This window comes from Corythoichthys intestinalis, chromosome 21 (genome assembly GCF_030265065.1).
Source record: "Corythoichthys intestinalis isolate RoL2023-P3 chromosome 21, ASM3026506v1, whole genome shotgun sequence".
In the NCBI taxonomy this organism is placed as follows: Eukaryota; Metazoa; Chordata; class Actinopteri; order Syngnathiformes; family Syngnathidae; genus Corythoichthys; species Corythoichthys intestinalis.
The window spans coordinates 40934817-40953770 of NC_080415.1; the positions used below are offsets into that span (position 1 = coordinate 40934817).

The following is an 18954-nucleotide window of genomic DNA, read 5'->3' on the forward strand; positions in this document are numbered from 1 at the left end:
TATGCAAGCACACGCTTGTTGTTGTTGTTTTTTTTAACTTTATTAACAACAAATACAAATATACAAACATAGGGCAAGACAACTCGCATACAAGGAACACATTTAGAACAAATACAAAATAATAATAAATAAAATGGTCAGGGTTATTTTCAACACAAGCTGTATTGTTTGCACAGTCTCTCGGTCCTTATAGCCTTGGGGTTCAAAGATAAACTTAAATTGTCAAAATATAAAGAAAACTTTTTTCCAAAAACATGAAAATTTGGTCTTTGGTTTACATACTTTACACAATGAATGTGGAATTTGGCCAACATTAAGATTAGTAACCTATCTTTTATTTATTTCTAATTTTTCAATGTTAGATGGGACAAACAATGTTTTTTTTTTTTTTTTTTTTTAATGGCAACCAATGTTGACCCACTTCCGGTTTACGATGATGACGTCACGCAGCCTTGCGGTCCAAAAAAGCATTCGTGCGGTACGCTCAACCAGGTTAGATGATGCCTTCAATGCCAGTTAAAAAAGCACGTCAAACAAATCAGGTTTTCTTTGTATTCCGGTCTTATTCCGAGTTTTACTTCCGGGCCGCGAATTTTCTTCATACATCGCGGATAAAGTGTCATCGTGGACGGCACATCCAGAAAGTTGAGAAGGTGAAAAGAGAGCAAGCCCAATTGTCAAATGTTTTGTGGCTCTTGAAGACACCCTTAGTGTTGGATGACGTCACGCAGGAAAGTCCTGAGCGGGCGGGCGGTCGCAGTGAGTGCAGTCGACTTGCTAGGACGTTGTCAACCGGAGAAAACGGAACAACAACATCAACAAAGAGACGAGTGTTGTCAGTCTTGATGTAGGACGTCGAGCGACAACGTGAGTCTTTTGGCCGACAGGTGCAGTTTTTCGCTCACTCTCTATCTACCTCCCGGGGTTGGCGCGCATGTTGTTGACGTTAGCAATAGCAATAGCTAGCGGTTAGCCGACAGCGTTTCTACTCTCGTTTAACGCACGGGCGTGTAATAATGAGCCATTTTGTGAGTGACGTTTAACGGGGAATGTGGCTGCGTCGCCAGGGTGCAGTCTGTTCGTCTGCCTGCCTGCCTGCCTGCCTGCCTTCCTGCCTTCCTCCTGACCCGTGCGTCGGCACGATGGAGAAGCCTCCGTTCCGACACAGCAACCACAAGTGCGGCGACTGGGAGTTGAAGGAGCGGCTGGGAATGGGGGGCTTTGCCCACGTTTACCTGTACCAGCATCACGTGAGTTCAACAGCACTAAAATGGCGTCATCACTATTGAGGAGTACGAAGAAATAGGACCACTGTCCAACCGCCGGTCGACCTACCCAAGATGGCGGCTAGCTACGCACGCCCGCTTTAACATAAAACACAAACAAAAAGGAGCCTTTTCGTGCTGATGACCATAGCCGTCCAATCGAGTTTTAACGCGTTTATCACCAATAAACGGATCTAGACGCCCAATCCATTTTAAGCGGGAAAAATGGCAGCCAAACGGAAAGAACGTCTAGTTGTGAAACTCATTTCAATTCGACGTCGCCTCAGAGCGGCCATCTTGCTAGGGGCTATATTGCCATCAAATGAAGCCGCAACTCCATTCTCCACCCAGATGATTTGCTCAATTTCAAAGCATTGGCTATCTACTCATTGGCTGCCAATGACAGATATAGACATGGAAGCGGGAGGGTAGGCGGCGAACAAACACCTTCCCGCACGATTGGACGTCTATTCTCAGCATCGTCTTAGGGAGTGCTTCTTTTTTTGTTCATCTGCGTGTGGCGCTAGCAGGCATCTTGGTTAGGGCGGAATTTAGATATTGAGCAGTACGTGTTGTAAAATGCGGCACGCGAATTCTTAGTACTTCCCGATGATGTCATTTGAATGCCGATACTGTTATCGGTGCGACGAAATGAGGTCGACGTGACCTGTCGACGCGTAGGTGAGCGGCGACAAGCTGGCGGTAAAGATGTGCCGACTGGAACTGACGCCCAGGAACAAGGACCGCTGGAGCCGAGAGATCCAGATCATGAAGAAGTGGGTGCGGTGCCGGCCGGTCGCCGAGCTGGGGGAGATAGTACGCTGGAAAACGCGGGAATGTTTGTCGACGTTCAGGTTGAACCACATCAACGTAGTGACGGCGCGAGACGTCCCCGAAGAAATCAACTTGATCGCCTTGAACGATCTGCCGCTGCTCGCCATGGAGTTCTGCTCGCACGGCGACCTCCGCAAGGTTCGGCGTCGCCGCCGCCCCGGTCTCGGGTCGCGTCACGTCACGACCTCCCCCGCCGTGTTTCCGAGCGCAGGTTCTGAGCAGGCCGGAGAACTGCTGCGGTCTGAAGGAAAGCGACGTCCTGGCTCTGCTCAACGACGTCGGTGCGTGTGTCGGCCTCGCTCCGGCGTCACGCCCGTACTAGTATCGCTAAATTCCTCAGGTTCCGGCATCCGGTACCTGCACGAAAACAAGATCATCCACCGCGACCTGAAGCCCGAGAACATCGTGCTGCAGGAAGTCAACGGCAAGGTGACGCGCTCGACTTTGGCGTGGCGGGGATTTGTTTTTTTCTCAAAGGAAGCCCCCTCTCCCGCTCCAGCTGGTGCACAAGATTATCGACCTGGGCTACGCCAAAGACTTGGACCAGGGCAGCCTGTGCACGTCCTTCGTGGGCACGCTGCAGTACCTGGTGAGGCGACAGCGCCCGATGGCGTGTCTGGGCGTGACGTCGGAACTCTTGTGCTCTTCTGGCAGGCGCCCGAGCTGTTTGAGAACAAAGCGTACACGGTCAGCGTGGACTACTGGAGCTTCGGGACCATGATCTTCGAGTGCAGCTGCGGCTTCAGGCCCTTCCTGCACAACCTGCAGCCGGTGCAGTGGTGCGTGAGCCGCCGCCGAGTCGCGTCGCGCCGCGAACCGACCGCCCGTGCCGTTTGCTTTGCGGCGCAGGGCCAGCAAGGTACGCAACAAGGGGCCCAAGGACATCATGGCAGTGGAGGAAGCCAATGGAGAAGTGCGCTTCTCCACGCATCTGCCGTACCCCAACAATCTGAGCAGGTGTGATTACTCGGCCGGCCAGCTGGCCGGCCGGCGCACTTCAAAGAACTTCACGTTTCTCCTTTCAGGACGCTGCTGGAGCCCATGGAAGCGCTGTTGCAGCTGATGCTGAAGTGGGACCCCGTCCACAGGGGAGGCGGCGTCCACCCCGAAAGCAAGAAGCCGCTCTGCTTCGACCTCCTGGATCAGATCCTCGCCATGAAGGTAACCATGGTCTCCATAGGACAATTAGCGATACCAAATGACTGCATTCTAACTCGAATGTGATGTCGTGGCTCGGTCGGAACCTGCTTAAATCTTTTTCAAACAATATATATCTACTCTCAGCGAGATCTTGACAGATAACCGATCGGGATACAGTGGACGGCGATATAGCACTATACAATGTCCCAAATGTGGCTTTCAGGTAGTGCACGTCCTTAACATGACCACGGCCCAGGTGCATTCCTTCCGGCTGGCGCCCGACGAGTCGCTGCACGCCCTGCAGAAACGCGTGGAGGCGGAAAGCGGGATCCACGTGGCCCACCAGGAGCTGCTGCAGGAGACGGGCGTGTCCCTGGACCCCCGCAAGCCGGCGGCGCAGTGCGTCCTGGACGGCGTGGTACGTCCCGTCCTGCCGCTTCGCCCACGCCCTCTGCGCCGCTTGACATTTACGCTCCGCCGCAGCGAGGGTGGGACGCCTACATGGTGTACCTGTTCGACAAGAGCGCCAGCGAGTACTCGGGTCCGTTGAGCGCCAGGCAGCTGCCCGATAAGGTCAACGCCATCGGTGAGTGACCGGCGAACCTCTCCGCCTACGCGAGGATCCCCCGGTTTCGAGCGCGTCCCTTTCCGCTTTCAGTCCAGGAGGCTCGGACGCCGATGCCGCTGGCCGTTCTGAAGAAGGTCTGGGCCGAGGCGCTCAGCTACATCTGCGGCCTGAAGGACGACTACAGCCGCCTGTTCCAAGGCCAGCGCGCCGCCATGTGAGTGCCCCCCCCCCCCCCCGCCGCTCGCGCGCCACGGCCCGTCTCGACGCCACCTTTGGTCTGCCTTACAGGTTGAGTCTCCTGCGTTACAACACCAACCTGACGCGCTGTAAAAACAGCATGTTCGGGTTCTCCCAGCAGCTAAAAGCCAAGCTGGACTTCTTCCGTAGCAGCATCCAGTACGACCTGGAAAAGTACAGCGACCAGATGCACTACGGCATCTGTGAGACTCCGCCCGCCCTCGCCGTCTCCGCCCTTCTCTCGTTCTAACGTGTCTTTCGCAGCGTCGGAGAAGATGCTGAAGGCCTGGCAGGAGAACGAGGAGCGAGCGGCCGCCTTTGCTCAGGTCACTCAAACGAAAACACCAAAAAAAAAAGGCCAATTGTATCCGTCGCACGAAAAAGCGTCTACCCTAACACAGATTAACGCTTATTGCCGGGGTTGCGCCGAGCCCATTTTTTAGCTTCCCGATAGTAATTCCGCCAACTGGCCGGACGTTCATTCGCCGCGTAGTCCTAAACATCTCCCAACTAGCCAGCGCCAAGGAGAGCGCGGTTAGAGTTAGCTATAAACCCCGTGTCGCTAGCCACGGACAGATCCTTCTCTAAAAAGGCTGCTGACGTAGTATCCCCGCGCCCTCCGGCAGGTGGCGGAGGTGAGCCACCTGGACGACGAGATCATGGCTCTGCACTCGGAGATCGTGGAGCTGCAGCGGAGTCCTTACGCGCGGCGCCAAGGAGACAAGATGGAGCAGCTGTGAGCGCCTCCGTCCGCTCGACGCGCGTTACAAAAGTAAGACAGAAATTTCACCCGTTGCGCCTTTCCAGGGAGGAGCGAGCCACGGAGCTCTACAAGCAGCTGAAGATGAAATGTAAAGGTCAGAAGCGCGTACTCGCCACGACGGCCGCGGCGTCCGTGACACCTTCTGTTTTTCGACGGCAGTGCCGGACGCGGACCTGAGCGGCGACAGTTCGGAGATGGTCAAGGCCATTGTCCAGACGGTGAAAAACCAGGACAAGGTGCTGAAAGATCTCTACGCGCACCTCAGGTAGAAGCGCCGAGCGGCCGCGCCGACGGCGCCTCACGACTCAACGAGCCGTTCGCCTCCATAGTAAGATCCTGAGCAGCAAACAGAAAATCATCGACCTGTTCCCGCGTATCGAGAAGACCTTAGAGAGCATCAAAGAAGCGGACAACACCGTCATGCAGATGCAGATAAAGCGCCAGCGGGAGTTCTGGCACCTCCTCAAGATCGCTTGCGTAAGTCACCGCCGCGAAGGCCAGGCGACGGGCGGTCCTGAAGCCGCGTCCGCTCCCGCCAGGCGCAGAACTCCACGCGAGACTCCTCGGCGGCCGGTCCCGAGTCGGCCGACCTCCCTCCGGCGTCCCGGTGGGGCCGGTCGGCCCCGCCCGCCGGCGCTCCTCATCCGCTCACCTCGCTGCCGGGACCCGACGACAGGTACGGGGCTTCCGTCTCAGACTAGAAAATAAATCAGATTTCTGGACAAGTTGGCCGGGAGCTTTGTCGTGGCCGGTTACTACGCTCGAGTCTTCTGGATTTTTGGAGGTCACTTCTCAGTAGGCCTGTCGCGATAACAAATTTTAGTGCGCGATAATTATTCTCATAAATTATTGCGATATGCGATATTATTGCCCCCCCCCCCCCCATTTTTTTTAACCAATTTACAATAACACAGTAAGAATACAGTATACATTAATAGATCAAGTACACCCATTTAAACGCGATAAATATTTACTCTTCAATTAAAAAATACTTAAGACATCACAACTAAAAACAATAGACCAAGCCTCTTAAGTTAAAAAAAAGTGTCCACGTAATTGATTTGGCCTTCTTAACTTCCATTCAGTCATGACAGTTTAGAATTCATAGATGTAATATATGGACTACGTGTCCCATAGTCACTCTGGTGTTCACGTAGCCAATGGCATGGAACATAGCACATCTAGTTTGCCATTTCATGATATCTGGTGTGTGCGCGCATTAAAAAAGTTAGCAAGCGCCGATGAAGTCACTTCTGCTCATTACTACACAACACCAGCATATGACAATCGACTTTCATAAACAGGATGAGTTTGAAGCACAGCGCCCTTAATTTCATTCAGGTTGTTCGTAGCAGCCAAGTCGGTAACAATGTTTTGGCGGACTTCGTTGTAAAAATCCGGCGCTGTGCCGAAAAATAGCCGCCCCGCGTGAAATATCACTCCTGACGGGAGCGCCCACACGTCAACAACACCGGTGTGCCGCATATGGTCCACAGTCACTCCGGAGCACTGACGCGGCCGGTATACGTTGAACAATAGGATATAATGGGAACGATTGGCTCCGGCGCTAGTTTTTGCCGGACATACATTTTGCGCAGTTGGTAACGAGGAATCCAAACTTTTAACAGCACGTCTGCCGCACGCACGTGCACGCGAGGCGATAAATCACAGCGGAAAAATTACCGCCTTCATTTTTATTTATCGCGCGATAAATGGAATTATTGCATATTGCGACAGGCTTACTTCTCGGGTGTGAAAATCTCACTTTTCGGCAAAATTCGCCATTTTGAAGTCAAAAAGGGTGACCTACTTGAATTGTGTAGATCCGAGGAGAAATATTTTAAGGGGAGGGAGATTTTTTTTTTTTAAAGTCGGACGCTCTGTATGCAAGCGGGGAAAGCGGCGCAAAGCGCACCAGCGTAGCCAAAATATTGACTTATTTCGACGAAAAAAGGAGGGTACACTGTCGTGTCCCGTCTCTTCAATGCCAAGCTTGGCTGCATGTCGGCCGTGAATGAACACTTGAAGCGCCGTCACCCCGTTGTCATTTTGGAAGACGACAGGAGACATTTACAAGCTGGCAGATCGTAATTCCATCTAACTAATTAGCCACATGTTTTATTGAAGTTGCTAAGCCTGTGGCGATATGCAATGAGTCCATTTATCGTACGGTAAATAAAAATGAGGGCGGTAATTTTAAAAGCTGCGTTTTATAGTTGCGCGTGTGAGACTCCAGTTTAACAGATGTTTATTGGTCATCAACATGCCGTAGAATTAAAGTTCAGACAATACAAAATATGGAAACATCTTTATTAAACACTTACCGTTAGCATTGCTACATTGAGGCTACTGTGGAAAAAAAGAACCTACTTTAGCCTGTTATAAAACATTGGCAGTCTTCTCCAAAACGCAATCTTGCAGTTAAAAGGGCTACGTTCATACTACAGGTCTTAATGCACGAATCCGATTTTTTCGTGTTTTTCCGACTCGAGTGAGGCATTAACTTGACGGTCTGAACGTGACAAGTCGCATAGAACGGGACCATTTCAAATCCGATCTGGGTCACTTTCGTATGTGGTCTAAATCCGATCTGGGCCACATTTTTCCAGACTGTCGCGGCGGTCTGTACTGTCCAGTCCCGCAAATCGGATTTCATGCAGCAATTACGTCATCAAATAGCGAGAGAGTCGTTACCGTAGCGATGCGCCTGTGCGTTATTAGCGCCTAGCTTGCAGTGAACACGGCTTTCGGGGAAGGGCTGGGCTTCACAACAGTCATAAAAAATAAAAATGGGTTGAGGATAAGCCTGAGAATGCTCAGTTTTCTCTGTTACAAGTGAACAATATTTCAACATTGCTTACACGGCCGAGAGAGAGTCGGGGCAAACTGCCCATATGTGTGTGACGTGCACGGACAGTGCGTGCATGCTATCGATCCATATAAACTTTGAATATAAGCCTAAACGGGGATTATTTATGTCTGTTATTTGTGTCCTCCTTTTGAAAAGCAAAACAAGATATCCCTGGAATGACGGATGACGTGTGTCATTTGTTTTGATGCTTCTGCGCATGCGGGTCTTCTTGCTTAGCGCGTGTCGGACTGCGAATTAGTGCGCATGCGTAATACTTGAACGGTCTCAATGGATAAAAGCAGTCTGAACGGGCACGCCAAAAAAACGGATATGACAAAAAATCGGATTCGTGCATTAAGACCTGTAGTATGAACGTAGCCAAGGTGACGCTTCAAACATCGCTGGTTAACAGCATTTGCAAATGAAAAAATTGATTACTGACACCACATGCAATGACAAAAAGAGCTTTTTTTTTTGCGGAGTGTAAAGCTTCCTGTTAGCGGTTTAGCAAACCTACCTCCGGTGAACATTTGAAAATAATAGCACGTCATGTTTGTCATATAAATAACGATTTATGGAGTTGATCCCACATACTTCTGAATTCAGATTCTACACTAAGAATAGCTTTGAAATGACACCCTTTTTGAAAAATCTGATTGGCAATGATTATAATAGTATTATATAATAGTAGTTTACTACAATATTAATGCAAAATATTTAAGAATCGTTTTGAATCAAGTTGGAAAGGTGAAGTCAGTGTTCTGAATCTGTTTACATTCCATTCTTTTGCACGAGTTCATGCTATCAGCATTTGACCTCATTGTTTGTGATTTATTGTTATTTACGTGTTTATTTAGACTTTAATAAAGAATTTACGTGTTCCAAAATGTTTTTGTGAATTAATAAGCGTCATCAAAAATGTCATTGCTAAATTAGTGATAAAAAAAGGAAGGGAAAAAAAATGATCAGTCGTTTGGGTCCGCTCTTGTTGTACGGTGACCATATTTCCTCCACACCCTTCTCACCTTTTTAACCCATTTTCATGCCTGCTTCCTGTTGATTTGTGGTCAAAAAATAATATTAATGGGGGCCGATGGTTTTTTTTTTTTTTTTTGGGATCGAGAAGTTGAATTTGGAACAATTGAAATGGCTCCAAAATAATGACCGGCAATGGAGATTTTTTTTTTTCTTTTGGGTCCTATTCACGTTCAGTGGGATTTGGTTGTGAGAGAAAAGAATGGGGCGTTTGGTTTTTGTGCTTGTCCCGTAAGTAGTAAGTGAGTTCCCTCCCTGATTCCGAGGACTCCGGTATGTCTAAACGCCTCCTATGTCTCACGCACAGTGACGCCGCACCCCGCCTGCTGCAGGAAACCCAGAAATACCTGAGTCACTTGAACAGCCTCATGCAGGAAGCGGCGGACGAGCAGGCCAAAAGCATGGTGGTGAGTCACTCGCCGTCCGCCCTCCCGCCCGAAACCGACAACTTTTTCCCTCCGTGTGCTCCAAGGATCAAGACTGGAGTTGGACCAAGTACGAGACATTAAGCGGCAAATTAAAGAAGAGGAACGCGTGAGAGGACGGGTGACCTTTGAACCTGAGAGGTGCCGGTCATTTTCTTCGACCTTCACGTGACGTCGGGCTTCGGCGTTAACCCTCTCTGTGCCGTTCCACGTCAATTGAAATGAGTTTGTCACTAGTAAATGTCCGTTCAACTCATGAGTTTATCACTTGGAGTTTGTCCTCTAGTAATAAACTCAAGAGAATGAACGAATGGCCCGGGCGCGGCCATGTTGGTAGGGGCAATGTTCACGCATTGACATTTAAATGAAGTTCATTCTCAAGCCAACTTTGCCACGGGCAGCGCTAGGCGTCCCGTCCATTTGAAGCGGGAGGGGTTGCCGTCTACTAGCGATAAACTCATCTGTCGGTCGCGCCCCAGGCCAGAGGGAAAACACATTTTACGACGAGTTACCAAAACAGTCGGCCGGGAAACGGAAAGTCACAACGGCGACGGATCCCAAACTTTCACGGACCGATCGACGACGGCGCGCCGGGACCGAGCGAACGCGTCGCTAGCGCTGCGCGTTTGACAAAAACACGTCTGGCAGAAAAATCCTTTTAATTTAACGGATTGTTTTTCAAGGCGGAATAAAAGAAATGGATGCCGTTTGTGAGTAGATTTTTTCCGGGGTTCTACGTGGTCGCTCTGTGGCTTCTCTCCACCGCCATCTTCTCCAAGCGCTCGGCGTAGAAGCCGTTGAAGTCGAGCCTGCGGGAAGGCGGGAGCGTTCAGCGGGCGGCAGAGTGAGCGGGCGGAGGCGCGTCCCCACCTGTAGATGATGCTGATCATGCTGTGCTCGCAGTTGTTGGTGCTGAAGATGCTGAGTTTGTCCAGAAGGTCCAGCAGCAGAACGCTAAAGTTGTTGTCAAAGTTGACGATGGACGCCTCCAAGCCGGCGTCGGAGGCCGGGCCCTCTTCCGGGGAGAGTCGCTCCAGCCTGAGGTTCTGAGCGAAACGCTGGACGGGACGGCGCTCAGATGTAGGGAGAGAGGGAGGGCGGGCGGGCGGGCGGAGGAGCCCTGACTCACCTGCATGCGACCCGTGAACATGACGCACAGCGACATCAGCTTGGAGAAGATGCGCAGGAGCTCCGGGTTGGTCAGCATGCAGTCCTTCAGGCAGTTGTCCAGGAAGCCGGTGTGGTGCCACAGCACGTCGTCGATGTTGGACGCCTGAATTTGCCAAAGATTTTCATCAGCCGTTCAAAAAACAATCGGCCCCAATACTGGCCCCGTCGATGCCAGCAAATAAGGCTAGGCTCATACTGTAGGTCTAGGGCTGCAGCTATCCATGATTTTAGTAGTCGATTCATCCATGAAGTACTTGGTTTGAAAAAGGAACATGAAAAATTAAAATACTCAAATGGTATTTAAAAAAAATTATGAGGATATAAGTACAACAAAAGAACAATTGGCTAACTTGCATGGCAAAGTCTGCTAGCTTAAATGCTATAAAATGCTAACTTTTTTTTTTCTTTTTCACAATGCTCTTAAATGCTTCAAACAAATATACCATTCAACTAAATTACGAATGCATTAAAAAAAAAAAAAAAAGTAGCTCATGTTGGTCTTAACAGGGAGCAACTGGATTCAGCCATGTGAAATGAGTTATATTCACTTTTATCACTATAGGGCAGGGTTACAACACCACTTGAAGCAGCTAAATGTAATTGGAGTCTTTTCTCATGGAATTACTCGAGTTATTCGTTGCAGCACTATGTAGGTCTTTACGCACAAAACTTTGCACCATAATTGGCTTTTCATCTGTACATCAGCCCAATTCGTGCCCACTTATCTTTCATTTGGGTTGCGCTCACCGTTTTCAGGTTGTTCTCCATCAGGTGCCAGGTGGGTTCGATGACCTCAAACATCATGTAGTACTGGATGTTCTGCACAAAGTTCAACATGCGCTGACGCAGCGCAAACGCCGCCGCGAACCTGCCGAAGGGCCGACGGGTGAGGAAGCTGTTCTGAGTGAGAGCGCCGGAGCGCGCGCGACTCACCATTTGGCGGCGTGCGACCAGTGACGGTTGGCGTGCTTGTTGCTGATCCACACGTTGCATAGCAGCCGCTCCACGTGTTTGCAGTAGAACATGTGGCGGAACAACATCTGGTACCTGGTCAAGGCTTTCCTGCCTCAGGCGTCGCGCTCTGTCAGCGACGGGCGCGGAAAAGGACGACGCCGACGACCCACCTGCTGATGATGAGCGACAGGGGCCATTTGACCACGTAGTCGAAGGAGAAGGCCTCCAAGCCGCTGAGGGCGGCGTCGCCGGGCTCGGCCTGGGCCACGCTTTTCTCCTGCTTGGTTTCGATGGCCAGCACCCGAAGCAGCTGGGTGATCACGTCGTTGGGCATCAGGTCGATCTGCGAGAGACCGGCGTTAACGGCGAGCGGGCGGGCGCTCGTCCGGGCGGCGCCCACCTTGAGGTCGTCCTTGAAGGGGTCGGTGTTGGCCGTGCTCATGCGCAGCGCCAGCTCCAGCAGAGCCTCCAGCCGGGGCGGGACGATGTCGTCCACCGGCTTCCTCAGCTCCTCGTCCGTCAGGTCCATGAAATGCACGAAGAAGTCGCCTTTGTCCAGCAGGAAGTAGTGCTTGATGGACCTGACGCGGAGCGGCGGCTTCCTCAGAGACGTGTCGACGGCGGGGAAAGGCCTACCTACCTACCTACCTACCTGAGGCGCGCCACCAGCTCCTTCTCATCCAGCAGGAAGCGCAGAAGCACCTTGCTGGCGTAGTTGAAGGCCTTCTCGATGTGCTCCACGTAGGCGCGCTCCTTCAGCGTGTACACCACCTCCTTGGCGTCGGGACACGTCACGTCACGGCCGCACTCGCGCACCACGTTCAGGTACTTTCCTGTTTGGGTGGAGCCGGTCGGGAAAAGCGCGCCTGCGAGCAAGGAAGACTGCGACCGCCTCACCTGTGTTGAGGATCTTGTCGGCCATCTTCTGCAGGAAGGAGGGAATGCGGTGCTGAACCACGGTGTACCTCTGGTCCCAGTACTTGTCGTTGTAATCCTCCTGGATGTTCTCTTTCTGCAACTCGTGCTCCTCCACCATGAACTCGCTGCGCACCCAAAAGTTACAGGTAGTATTTGGATTTTTTTTTTTTTTTAAAAACGCCGTTCCAACTTTCAACAGTTTCAAAAATTTCAGTGATGAAATGCCCTAAAATCAATGCTTTAAAAAAATGAAAGAAATGGCACGGAAAAAGCAAGCCAAAAAAAAAAAAAAAAAAAGTGAAACACTTACTTGTTGAGTTACCAAGGAAGCGGGCTGAAAAATTGCTAGCAAGTGACCTACGGCGCAATTTCTGCAGAAATTCACCTGTAGGGATCGCGGATGATGCCCCTGTAGATCCACTTCTCCAGGATCTCAAAGTAGGGCACGCTGGCGGCCTTGGTGAGGTACAGACACACCTCTTGCGCTTGGGCGTCGCCCGTGAAGTTGAAGGTGCGGTCGTGAAGGAGGCTGAGCGTGGCCCCGCCCATACACTCGCCCTTGTCCACCGACGACGCTGCGGGAAGAGGAAATGTAGACGGGAGGGAGTAAGGGAGGCCCGCCCTTTCTCTCTCTCTCGCGCGCGGTCGGCCGGCCGCCCGGCTACCGATGGAGGCCAGGATGTCCATGGTCCTCATGGTGGGCTGCAGGTAGAACCAGAGCTTCTGCAGAGACAGCAGCCCCCGCCGGTGCACGTGCTCCAGTTGGGCCACCAGGATCAGGTACTCCTTGAGCAGGGTCCGCATGGCCGCCGTCAGCGCGTGGTTCACCTGCCCGTACTCGAAGGACGACTTCTCCTCCACAAAACTGCCCCGCAAAAACAAGCTTCCGTCGCCTGTTCGCTCATAAAATCAAGGGACTCCCGCCGCGCGCCACCTACCGCGTGACGGCCGAGTAGTAGGACGCCACGGGAAGGATGCGGTGCACCAGCTCCTTGACGGACGCGTCCAGCGCGGCGTCCACCACGAAGGAGCGGTTCTGCCGGCCCAGGACGGGCTGAGAGATCACGTCGCGGCCGTCCACGCCCACCAGAACGAAAAGCAGGTCCTCCAGAACCAGGTGCTCCTGCGCCGCCGGCGCCAGAGAACCTGTCGGAAATCCGGCCTCAAAACGGGAGGCTCCGCTCCGGCGTCGCGTCGGACGGCGCTCACCCGCGGCAGAGTCGACGGCGGCGACGGCGGGGCCGGCGACGAAGTCCCCCAGGAGGGCGGGCCGCTCGTACGCCCAGCCGGGAAAGACGGGGTGGAGCTGAGCCGGGTTCTTCTTGTTGTGTTTGTCGCGCAGCATCTTACGCGTCACCTCCGTCGACTGGGGACACGACGCGGGGCCGGCCGGTCAGACGGCGACCGGGGCCGGAGCGACGCGACAGGGCGCTTACCAGAGGGGCGCTGGACAAGGCCGTGGCGTTGCCGATCTTCTTACGCAGCTCGTCCAGCTCCCGCATGGACATCACAGTAGCGCCGGTGGCCGTGGCGCTCGGCGCCGCCGGCGGCGCCCCGGCTTCGGATCGATCTCTGGCGTTCTGCTGCAGGCGCCGCAGAGTCTACGGACGGAAAGCGTTCAGAGCGAATTCCGTCGTCGCCGTTCGGCGCCTCACCTGAGGGTCCTCGCACAGGCGGGACAGGAGGTAGACCAGCGGGTCCAGCTGGCGGACATTCTTGGATTTCAGCTCCTCGTACTTCCTCAGGAAGTCTTCCGGCGTCTTAGAGAACTCTGCTAGTTTGACCTTGGCGCCGTGGGCGGAGACCGTGGTGGTGACGTAAGGTGCGCGGTGCTTCTGCAGAAGGTCGATGTAGCCTTCCGCTCCGTCGCCTCCTCGCACGTCCAACAGGCTCAGCAGCTCGTTGACGTCGTGATGGATACGAAACTCGCTCATGCCGCTGCGAGCGGGAAGAAGCGCAGACGGATGAAAGACAGAACTGCCATTTTAGCGCCTCGCGGCAGTGTCGTTTCTGATTCCGAGGTGCTAGGCCAAATTCAACAAAATCCTTCCAAAAATGATTTTTAATGGATTTGGTTGCATATTCCGGTGTGTTTTAAATGTTTTCCTCCTGACAGGTGCTTTTGCTTCTGACATCAATCTCAATAGAAAATGAAATTATTTTCCCAGAACGCACCCTGGAAAATATTGTCAACAAATAGTACTTCATCAGCGATACTGACTTTTTTTTTTTTTTAAACTGTAAATAGTTATGTAGCAACTAAGTAGCTTGCTTATTGAAACCCCAAACACAACCATTTTAACATTTATTAAGAACTACATTTCCCATGGTGCTTTTCAGATTCCGCTGCAATGTGTGCACTGCTGTCGACTTTTTGTACACCCTGTTAATAACAGGATTTTAATTCGAAAAAAACTCATCTTGAACGGGACGTTGTCATTTGGGGGTGTTTTTTCTTGAAGTGGACGACTTTTAGCCTTTCCCGTTGGCAACCCTGGTCACACGCGAGTTGGGGTTTTTGGCACTGGAGATAATTTCACTCTTCATCTCGGGGTTGGGCATCCTTTCTAAATTCGCCGACACACGGGAGAGTGACTAGTAGGTACGCAAGAGGAAAACCGCGAGTGCCTCTGCTAACCCGCGGTGGACGATGCTAACACGTTAGCCGCCTTTGCGCTCATTTCAATTCGTACGTACCGCAGAGAGTTTCCGGCGTCAAGACGCAAGACCAAAAAAAAAGGCTTGGAAGACCTGTAAAATGTCACATCCAGAAGCTGCTCGCTATCTGGGAGACTTTTCATGAGCAAAAAGGCGCCATCGTCTCGCCTTTCTTCTTCGGCGCTTCTTGTAACGGCGCGAGACCGCCTCCAGGTGGAGCCCCAACTCAAGAAAATAAACTCCAACGACATAGCCACGTCTTTTATTTAGCTGACACTATGATGTAATGCAGCGAGCGGTGTAAACTTTACGTCCGATATGTTTTTCTAGGTCTACACAATACACATCAATGAATGGAATGGAAAACTAGCGAAATAGATGCGGTGCAGTGGCGGGCAGGGCGCGCCTTCTTCTCGGCTTTCGACTGAGTCTGAGGGCCCGACGAGACACGACACTGCCTCCAGCGGAGGATTGGCAAAATTACATCTCCCAGCAGAGCCGCTGCTGGCAGCTGCGCGTGACGCCGTGGGTTCCGAGCCGGAAGCCTCGTCTTTGCCAGCGCGAGCGACGTCAAATGTCGCGGACGAGACTCGCCGCCGACGTCACCGGAGCCAGCGTCAGATCACGACGACGGCTCGCGGCGGCGGCGGCGGTTCGTCTTCTTCGCGGGTGCGCCGTTTCCGAAGCGTCGTGAGCCAGCGCGACGTCATGGCCGAGCCGCGGGTGCTCGAAGCGACCGAGCGGACGGACTTCCAGCACGTCCGCGGCTCGGCTCGGCCCCGTCGGCCCGAGGGCGACCCGACCGAAGCGGCGGACGAGACGGGCCCGCGCTGGGTGCGCCTCAACGTGGGCGGGACCTACTTCGTCACCACCAGGCAGACCTTGTGCAGGGAGCCCAAGTCGTTCCTCTTCCGACTGTGCCAGGACCACCCCGACTTGGACTCTGACAAAGTGAGTCCGTTTCCGAGGCCGTTCTGTGTGAAAAAACTGCGCGCTGTTATTCTACTGCTTGGTTGTGACAATTTACCATTGTGGTGCCAAGAAAATATCGCTGCTCGATGAAGGAATCGACTCGACAGACAGCTTGATAGCGAAATTTCCACTAGAGTAGTCTTTATGTTGGCTAGCATTGATGACACGAGACGTCCAATCCGTTTGAAGCGGAAAGGGCGGCAGCCGACGAACGGATTGGACGTCGACTAGCGATCCGCTCCTTTCGGTCGATGACTCGTGCGCGAAAAAGACCCCTAGCAAAATGGCCTCAGGGTTCAAATCAAGTCGGAAGTAGCTCGAGCCGTTCTTTCATCCGTGTTTGTCAAAGCATCTGCAATTTACTGGGAAGGTGCATCTTTGCCAGGGGAACGCACGAATGTCATTTTGTAACTCACGGACTGCGCTAGACGTTTAAGGGACCTGTGTTTTAAATGACCTTTTAACTGATTCATCTTTAAGGTTCCATGCGCGTTCATTTTCGTTAACAACAACAACATGTTCAAAGTCAACAATTTATTGCTCCAAGTTTCTGACAGAGGAGGTCTAAGCAGCATGCTGGGTCAGTGAACTACTCCTAGTCCTAGCCCAAAAAAGATTGTAGTAGGCTGACCAAGCCTTTCTGGCTTGGACGCTGTTTTTATAGATCAGGATGAGGAATGGAGGGTGTGTGTTTATTTATGTGATTGATGGAATTCCTGTCCCTTGATGCCAAATGGGGAGAAGGTTATTCTAGACGTCAGCTGTTGGTTTTGCCGCAATAGGTGCCCCTACGCGTCCTCTGGCCTGAGGAAATGTGCCCTTTGATCTCTTCTCCTCCTTTAGACCTCTCCAAGGTGGGCCAGCTCCTGAAGGCATGTTGTCTTTTGCTGCCTTCACTCCAGGGTGTCAATCACTGCTCCGAAGTGATGTGTGTGATCCACAGGCCCCCCTGAATATACAAAGAGTCTTAACTTTCTTATAGCAAATGCATTTTTATGGCCTCATTCTTTTGAAATGTTATTTCCCTTCAACGTCCACTCCATTTCAAGCCTTCTCTGTATCTCTGTTCTCGCGCGGCATTCAGGACGCCACCGGAGCCTTTCTGATCGACCGGGATCCCGCCTACTTCGGCCCCGTCCTCAACTACCTGCGCCACGGAAAGCTCATTATGGACAAGAACCTGGCCGAGGAAGGTGAGCCGCGGCGGTAAAGCGCCGTTCGTCCAGCCGTCCGTCCCGCGTTTCTCTTTCTTTGCCTTCAGGCGTCCTGGAAGAGGCAGAGTTCTACAACATCGCCTCCCTGGTGCGGCTGGTCAAGGAGCGCATAAGGGACAACGAGAACCGCACCTCGCAGGTAGCGCCTCCGTTCCTCCGTCCGTCGCCCCGCATCACCGCGGTAACGGCGCCCCCGCCTCCTCGCAGGGTCCCGTCAAACACGTCTACCGCGTCCTGCAGTGCCAGGAGGAGGAGCTGACGCAGATGGTCTCCACCATGTCGGACGGATGGAAGTTCGAACAGGTGAGCCCGTGCGACCGACCTCGGCGACGGGACGGAAAGTGACTTTTTTTTTTCCCCCCGTACCCCCAGCTGATCGGCATCGGCTCCTCGTACAATTACGGCAACGAGGACCAGGCGGAGTTTCTTTGCGTGGTGTCGCGGGAACTCAACAACGCCGCCAACGGCGTCGTCACCGAGTCCAGCCAGAAGGCCAAGGTGGGTGCACGGCGGGACTCCAGAGTATACGGGTTGTCTGCCGATTGCCAGACAACGGCGCTGGAAGATGAGCGCTCGCACCCCCTGTCCCCGCTTTCAATGAATTGGTTGTCTATTGTCAACGTGCAGGTCATTCTGGGGTTACTTCCTGTCCATTTTTTGATCATTTAGGACTTTTCTGGCTCACTTCCTGCTCATTTTTACCCACTACGAGGAATTTATACAACCGCCATTAGAGTTCATCAGGTTTTTTTTTTTTACTCAAAGTACATGGACACAGGTATATTACTCAGATTTCCACCAATTCTTCAAAATCATTGGCCAACTTGCCCGCGAGCGTCGCCGCAGACGGACCCTTCCTTCTCTTAGTGGTGGCCTTTTGTTTTGGGAAGTGGCTTCTTTGAGGCTTTTCCTTTTTCAGATCCTGCAGGAGCGAGGCTCGCGCATGTGAGAGCGACGTCGTGAATCCGGCCGGCCCCCCGCGCACCTCCTCCGGATCGGACAGAGGGGCGCCCGGGCAACTCGCCTTCCCGCCCGGAGGGAAAATATCCATCGGCCGAGGCGGAGCGCCGTCGCACGCTTCGTTACAAACCAATCGAGACCTCCGGCGAACCTCTACGAGGCGGACCTCGGCCCTCGCCGCGTCCGGTCACGTGGCGGGAAAAGGACGGACGCTCGTCCGGCGGCGTCTTCCGCTTCGTAAAATGTCACCTTTCAGACAGGAACGGACAAACGGACTTCGCGTCGACAATTTGTCTTCATCTCGGCATTATAGTGAAACGAGCGTCACCGGCCGATCGACGCGGCAACGTACCGGCGACCGTCGATGGCGTGTGACGTTGCGTACGAGCGGCGCGTGAAGTGAAAAAAGTTCGCCGTGTGCGTTTCTTAGACATTTTTATCCCACGAACACGGCGACATGCTATCGGAACGTCCGTTAGCGTCGCCAGAGATAAAAGATGTTTGTTTCAGGGCATTTGTAAGTGTTCAATGGTCACTCTGTATCTGTATGGCCCATTTCCCGTTGGGCGGAAGCGTAAGCCGCACGCCTCGATCGATCGGATGAAACTTTGAACGTCTCAATGTTACCAATGGGACACATTTTCGCCATCGGAAATGAACGGAGAGGGTTTTTTTTTTTTTTCAAAATGAGCGTGATTTTACCGTATGTATTTAACAATGTGTCAAACACAAATGTGTTCTGTTGTGAGAGGCCATCTGTCCGCGCCAGTGCACGATGGCTGGATTTTGGCGGCCGTTTGACGGCCTTGCATATATTGTCTACCAATGTCTTGTTCTGGCCATAAACGTTGTCTTTGCCAAGCGACTCTTTGGTTTCTTCGATGACCCATCTCGCTTCCATCCTGACGGCAGCGCAGCCTTTAAAATTGGATGTTGATAAAATAGGGATACATCCTACCCCAAATGTGTTTTTTTTTAAATTGCCATTGA

The 18954-nt window shown here is 52.5% G+C and overlaps 3 protein-coding genes across 12 annotated transcripts; 2 read left to right on the top strand and 1 right to left on the bottom strand.

The window, feature by feature from the left end:
* The first annotated feature begins 491 nt into the window (after nt 1-491).
* LOC130909766 (inhibitor of nuclear factor kappa-B kinase subunit alpha-like) lies at nt 492-16951 on the top strand. 6 transcript variants are annotated; one of them, XM_057826586.1, is made up of 23 exons: nt 492-653; nt 732-867; nt 1068-1250; nt 1947-2041; nt 2120-2237; nt 2311-2380; nt 2440-2528; nt 2599-2688; nt 2754-2878; nt 2949-3056; nt 3125-3260; nt 3463-3657; nt 3723-3825; nt 3898-4021; nt 4096-4247; nt 4309-4370; nt 4671-4780; nt 4852-4901; nt 4967-5072; nt 5137-5284; nt 5347-5483; nt 9001-9100; nt 9166-9825. In XM_057826586.1, exons 3-23 carry the CDS (start codon nt 1143-1145, stop codon nt 9229-9231), a joined length of 2292 nt encoding a protein of 763 aa, XP_057682569.1. In that variant the 5' UTR covers nt 492-653; nt 732-867; nt 1068-1142; the 3' UTR covers nt 9232-9825. The 6 variants fall into 6 exon arrangements, with proteins under 6 accessions (XP_057682569.1, XP_057682567.1, XP_057682572.1 ...); XM_057826589.1 differs by lacking the exon at nt 492-653 and adding an exon at nt 16875-16951 and having other exon boundaries at nt 714-867; nt 9001-9097; nt 9166-9259; XM_057826587.1 differs by lacking the exon at nt 492-653 and adding an exon at nt 16875-16950 and having other exon boundaries at nt 714-867; nt 9166-9259.
* On the bottom strand, nt 9761-15349 carry tubgcp2 (tubulin gamma complex component 2). Of its 2 annotated transcripts, XM_057826583.1 has the most exons (16): nt 14858-15339; nt 13816-14098; nt 13597-13761; nt 13370-13526; nt 13099-13306; nt 12826-13025; nt 12546-12735; nt 12140-12285; nt 11895-12075; nt 11643-11823; nt 11413-11585; nt 11222-11350; nt 11036-11156; nt 10248-10391; nt 9989-10176; nt 9761-9927 (listed from the first exon to the last, which is right to left on the bottom strand). In XM_057826583.1, exons 1-16 carry the CDS (start codon nt 15067-15069, stop codon nt 9852-9854), a joined length of 2754 nt encoding a protein of 917 aa, XP_057682566.1. In that variant the 5' UTR covers nt 15070-15339; the 3' UTR covers nt 9761-9851. The 2 variants fall into 2 exon arrangements, with proteins under 2 accessions (XP_057682566.1, XP_057682565.1); XM_057826582.1 differs by having other exon boundaries at nt 13099-13526; nt 14858-15349.
* Nucleotides 13701-18803, top strand: LOC130909772 (BTB/POZ domain-containing protein KCTD5-like). Of its 4 annotated transcripts, XM_057826607.1 has the most exons (7): nt 13703-15769; nt 16875-16983; nt 17052-17143; nt 17212-17307; nt 17377-17502; nt 17674-17782; nt 17895-18012. In XM_057826607.1, the coding sequence occupies exons 1-7, from the start codon at nt 15197-15199 to the stop codon at nt 17951-17953; spliced, it is 1164 nt and encodes a 387-aa protein (XP_057682590.1). In that variant the 5' UTR covers nt 13703-15196; the 3' UTR covers nt 17954-18012. The 4 variants fall into 4 exon arrangements, with proteins under 4 accessions (XP_057682589.1, XP_057682590.1, XP_057682591.1 ...); XM_057826606.1 differs by having other exon boundaries at nt 13701-15769; nt 17674-17916; XM_057826608.1 differs by lacking the exon at nt 17895-18012 and having other exon boundaries at nt 13710-15769; nt 17632-17773.
* Nucleotides 18804-18954: the final 151 nt, after the last annotated feature.

Coding starts and splice junctions, on each gene's coding strand:
- LOC130909766 (XM_057826586.1), top strand. CDS start 1,143: ATGGAGAAGCCTCCGTTCCGACACAGCAACCACAAGTGCGGCGACTGG. Junction 2,042..2,119: donor GAGATCCAGATCATGAAGAA/GTGGGTGCGGTG, acceptor GTCGACGTTCAG/GTTGAACCACATCAACGTAG. Junction 5,484..9,000: donor CTGCCGGGACCCGACGACAG/GTACGGGGCTTC, acceptor TCTCACGCACAG/TGACGCCGCACCCCGCCTGC.
- LOC130909772 (XM_057826606.1), top strand. CDS start 15,197: ATGCGGTGCAGTGGCGGGCAGGGCGCGCCTTCTTCTCGGCTTTCGACT. Junction 17,308..17,376: donor ACGGATGGAAGTTCGAACAG/GTGAGCCCGTGC, acceptor CCGTACCCCCAG/CTGATCGGCATCGGCTCCTC. Junction 17,503..17,673: donor AGTCCAGCCAGAAGGCCAAG/GTGGGTGCACGG, acceptor TTGATCATTTAG/GACTTTTCTGGCTCACTTCC.
- tubgcp2 (XM_057826582.1), bottom strand. CDS start 15,069: ATGTCGTTGGAGTTTATTTTCTTGAGTTGGGGCTCCACCTGGAGGCGG. Junction 14,099..14,857: donor GACGCCGGAAACTCTCTGCG/GTACGTACGAAT, acceptor TCCCGCTCGCAG/CGGCATGAGCGAGTTTCGTA. Junction 11,351..11,412: donor CTGTCGCTCATCATCAGCAG/GTGGGTCGTCGG, acceptor CGCCTGAGGCAG/GAAAGCCTTGACCAGGTACC.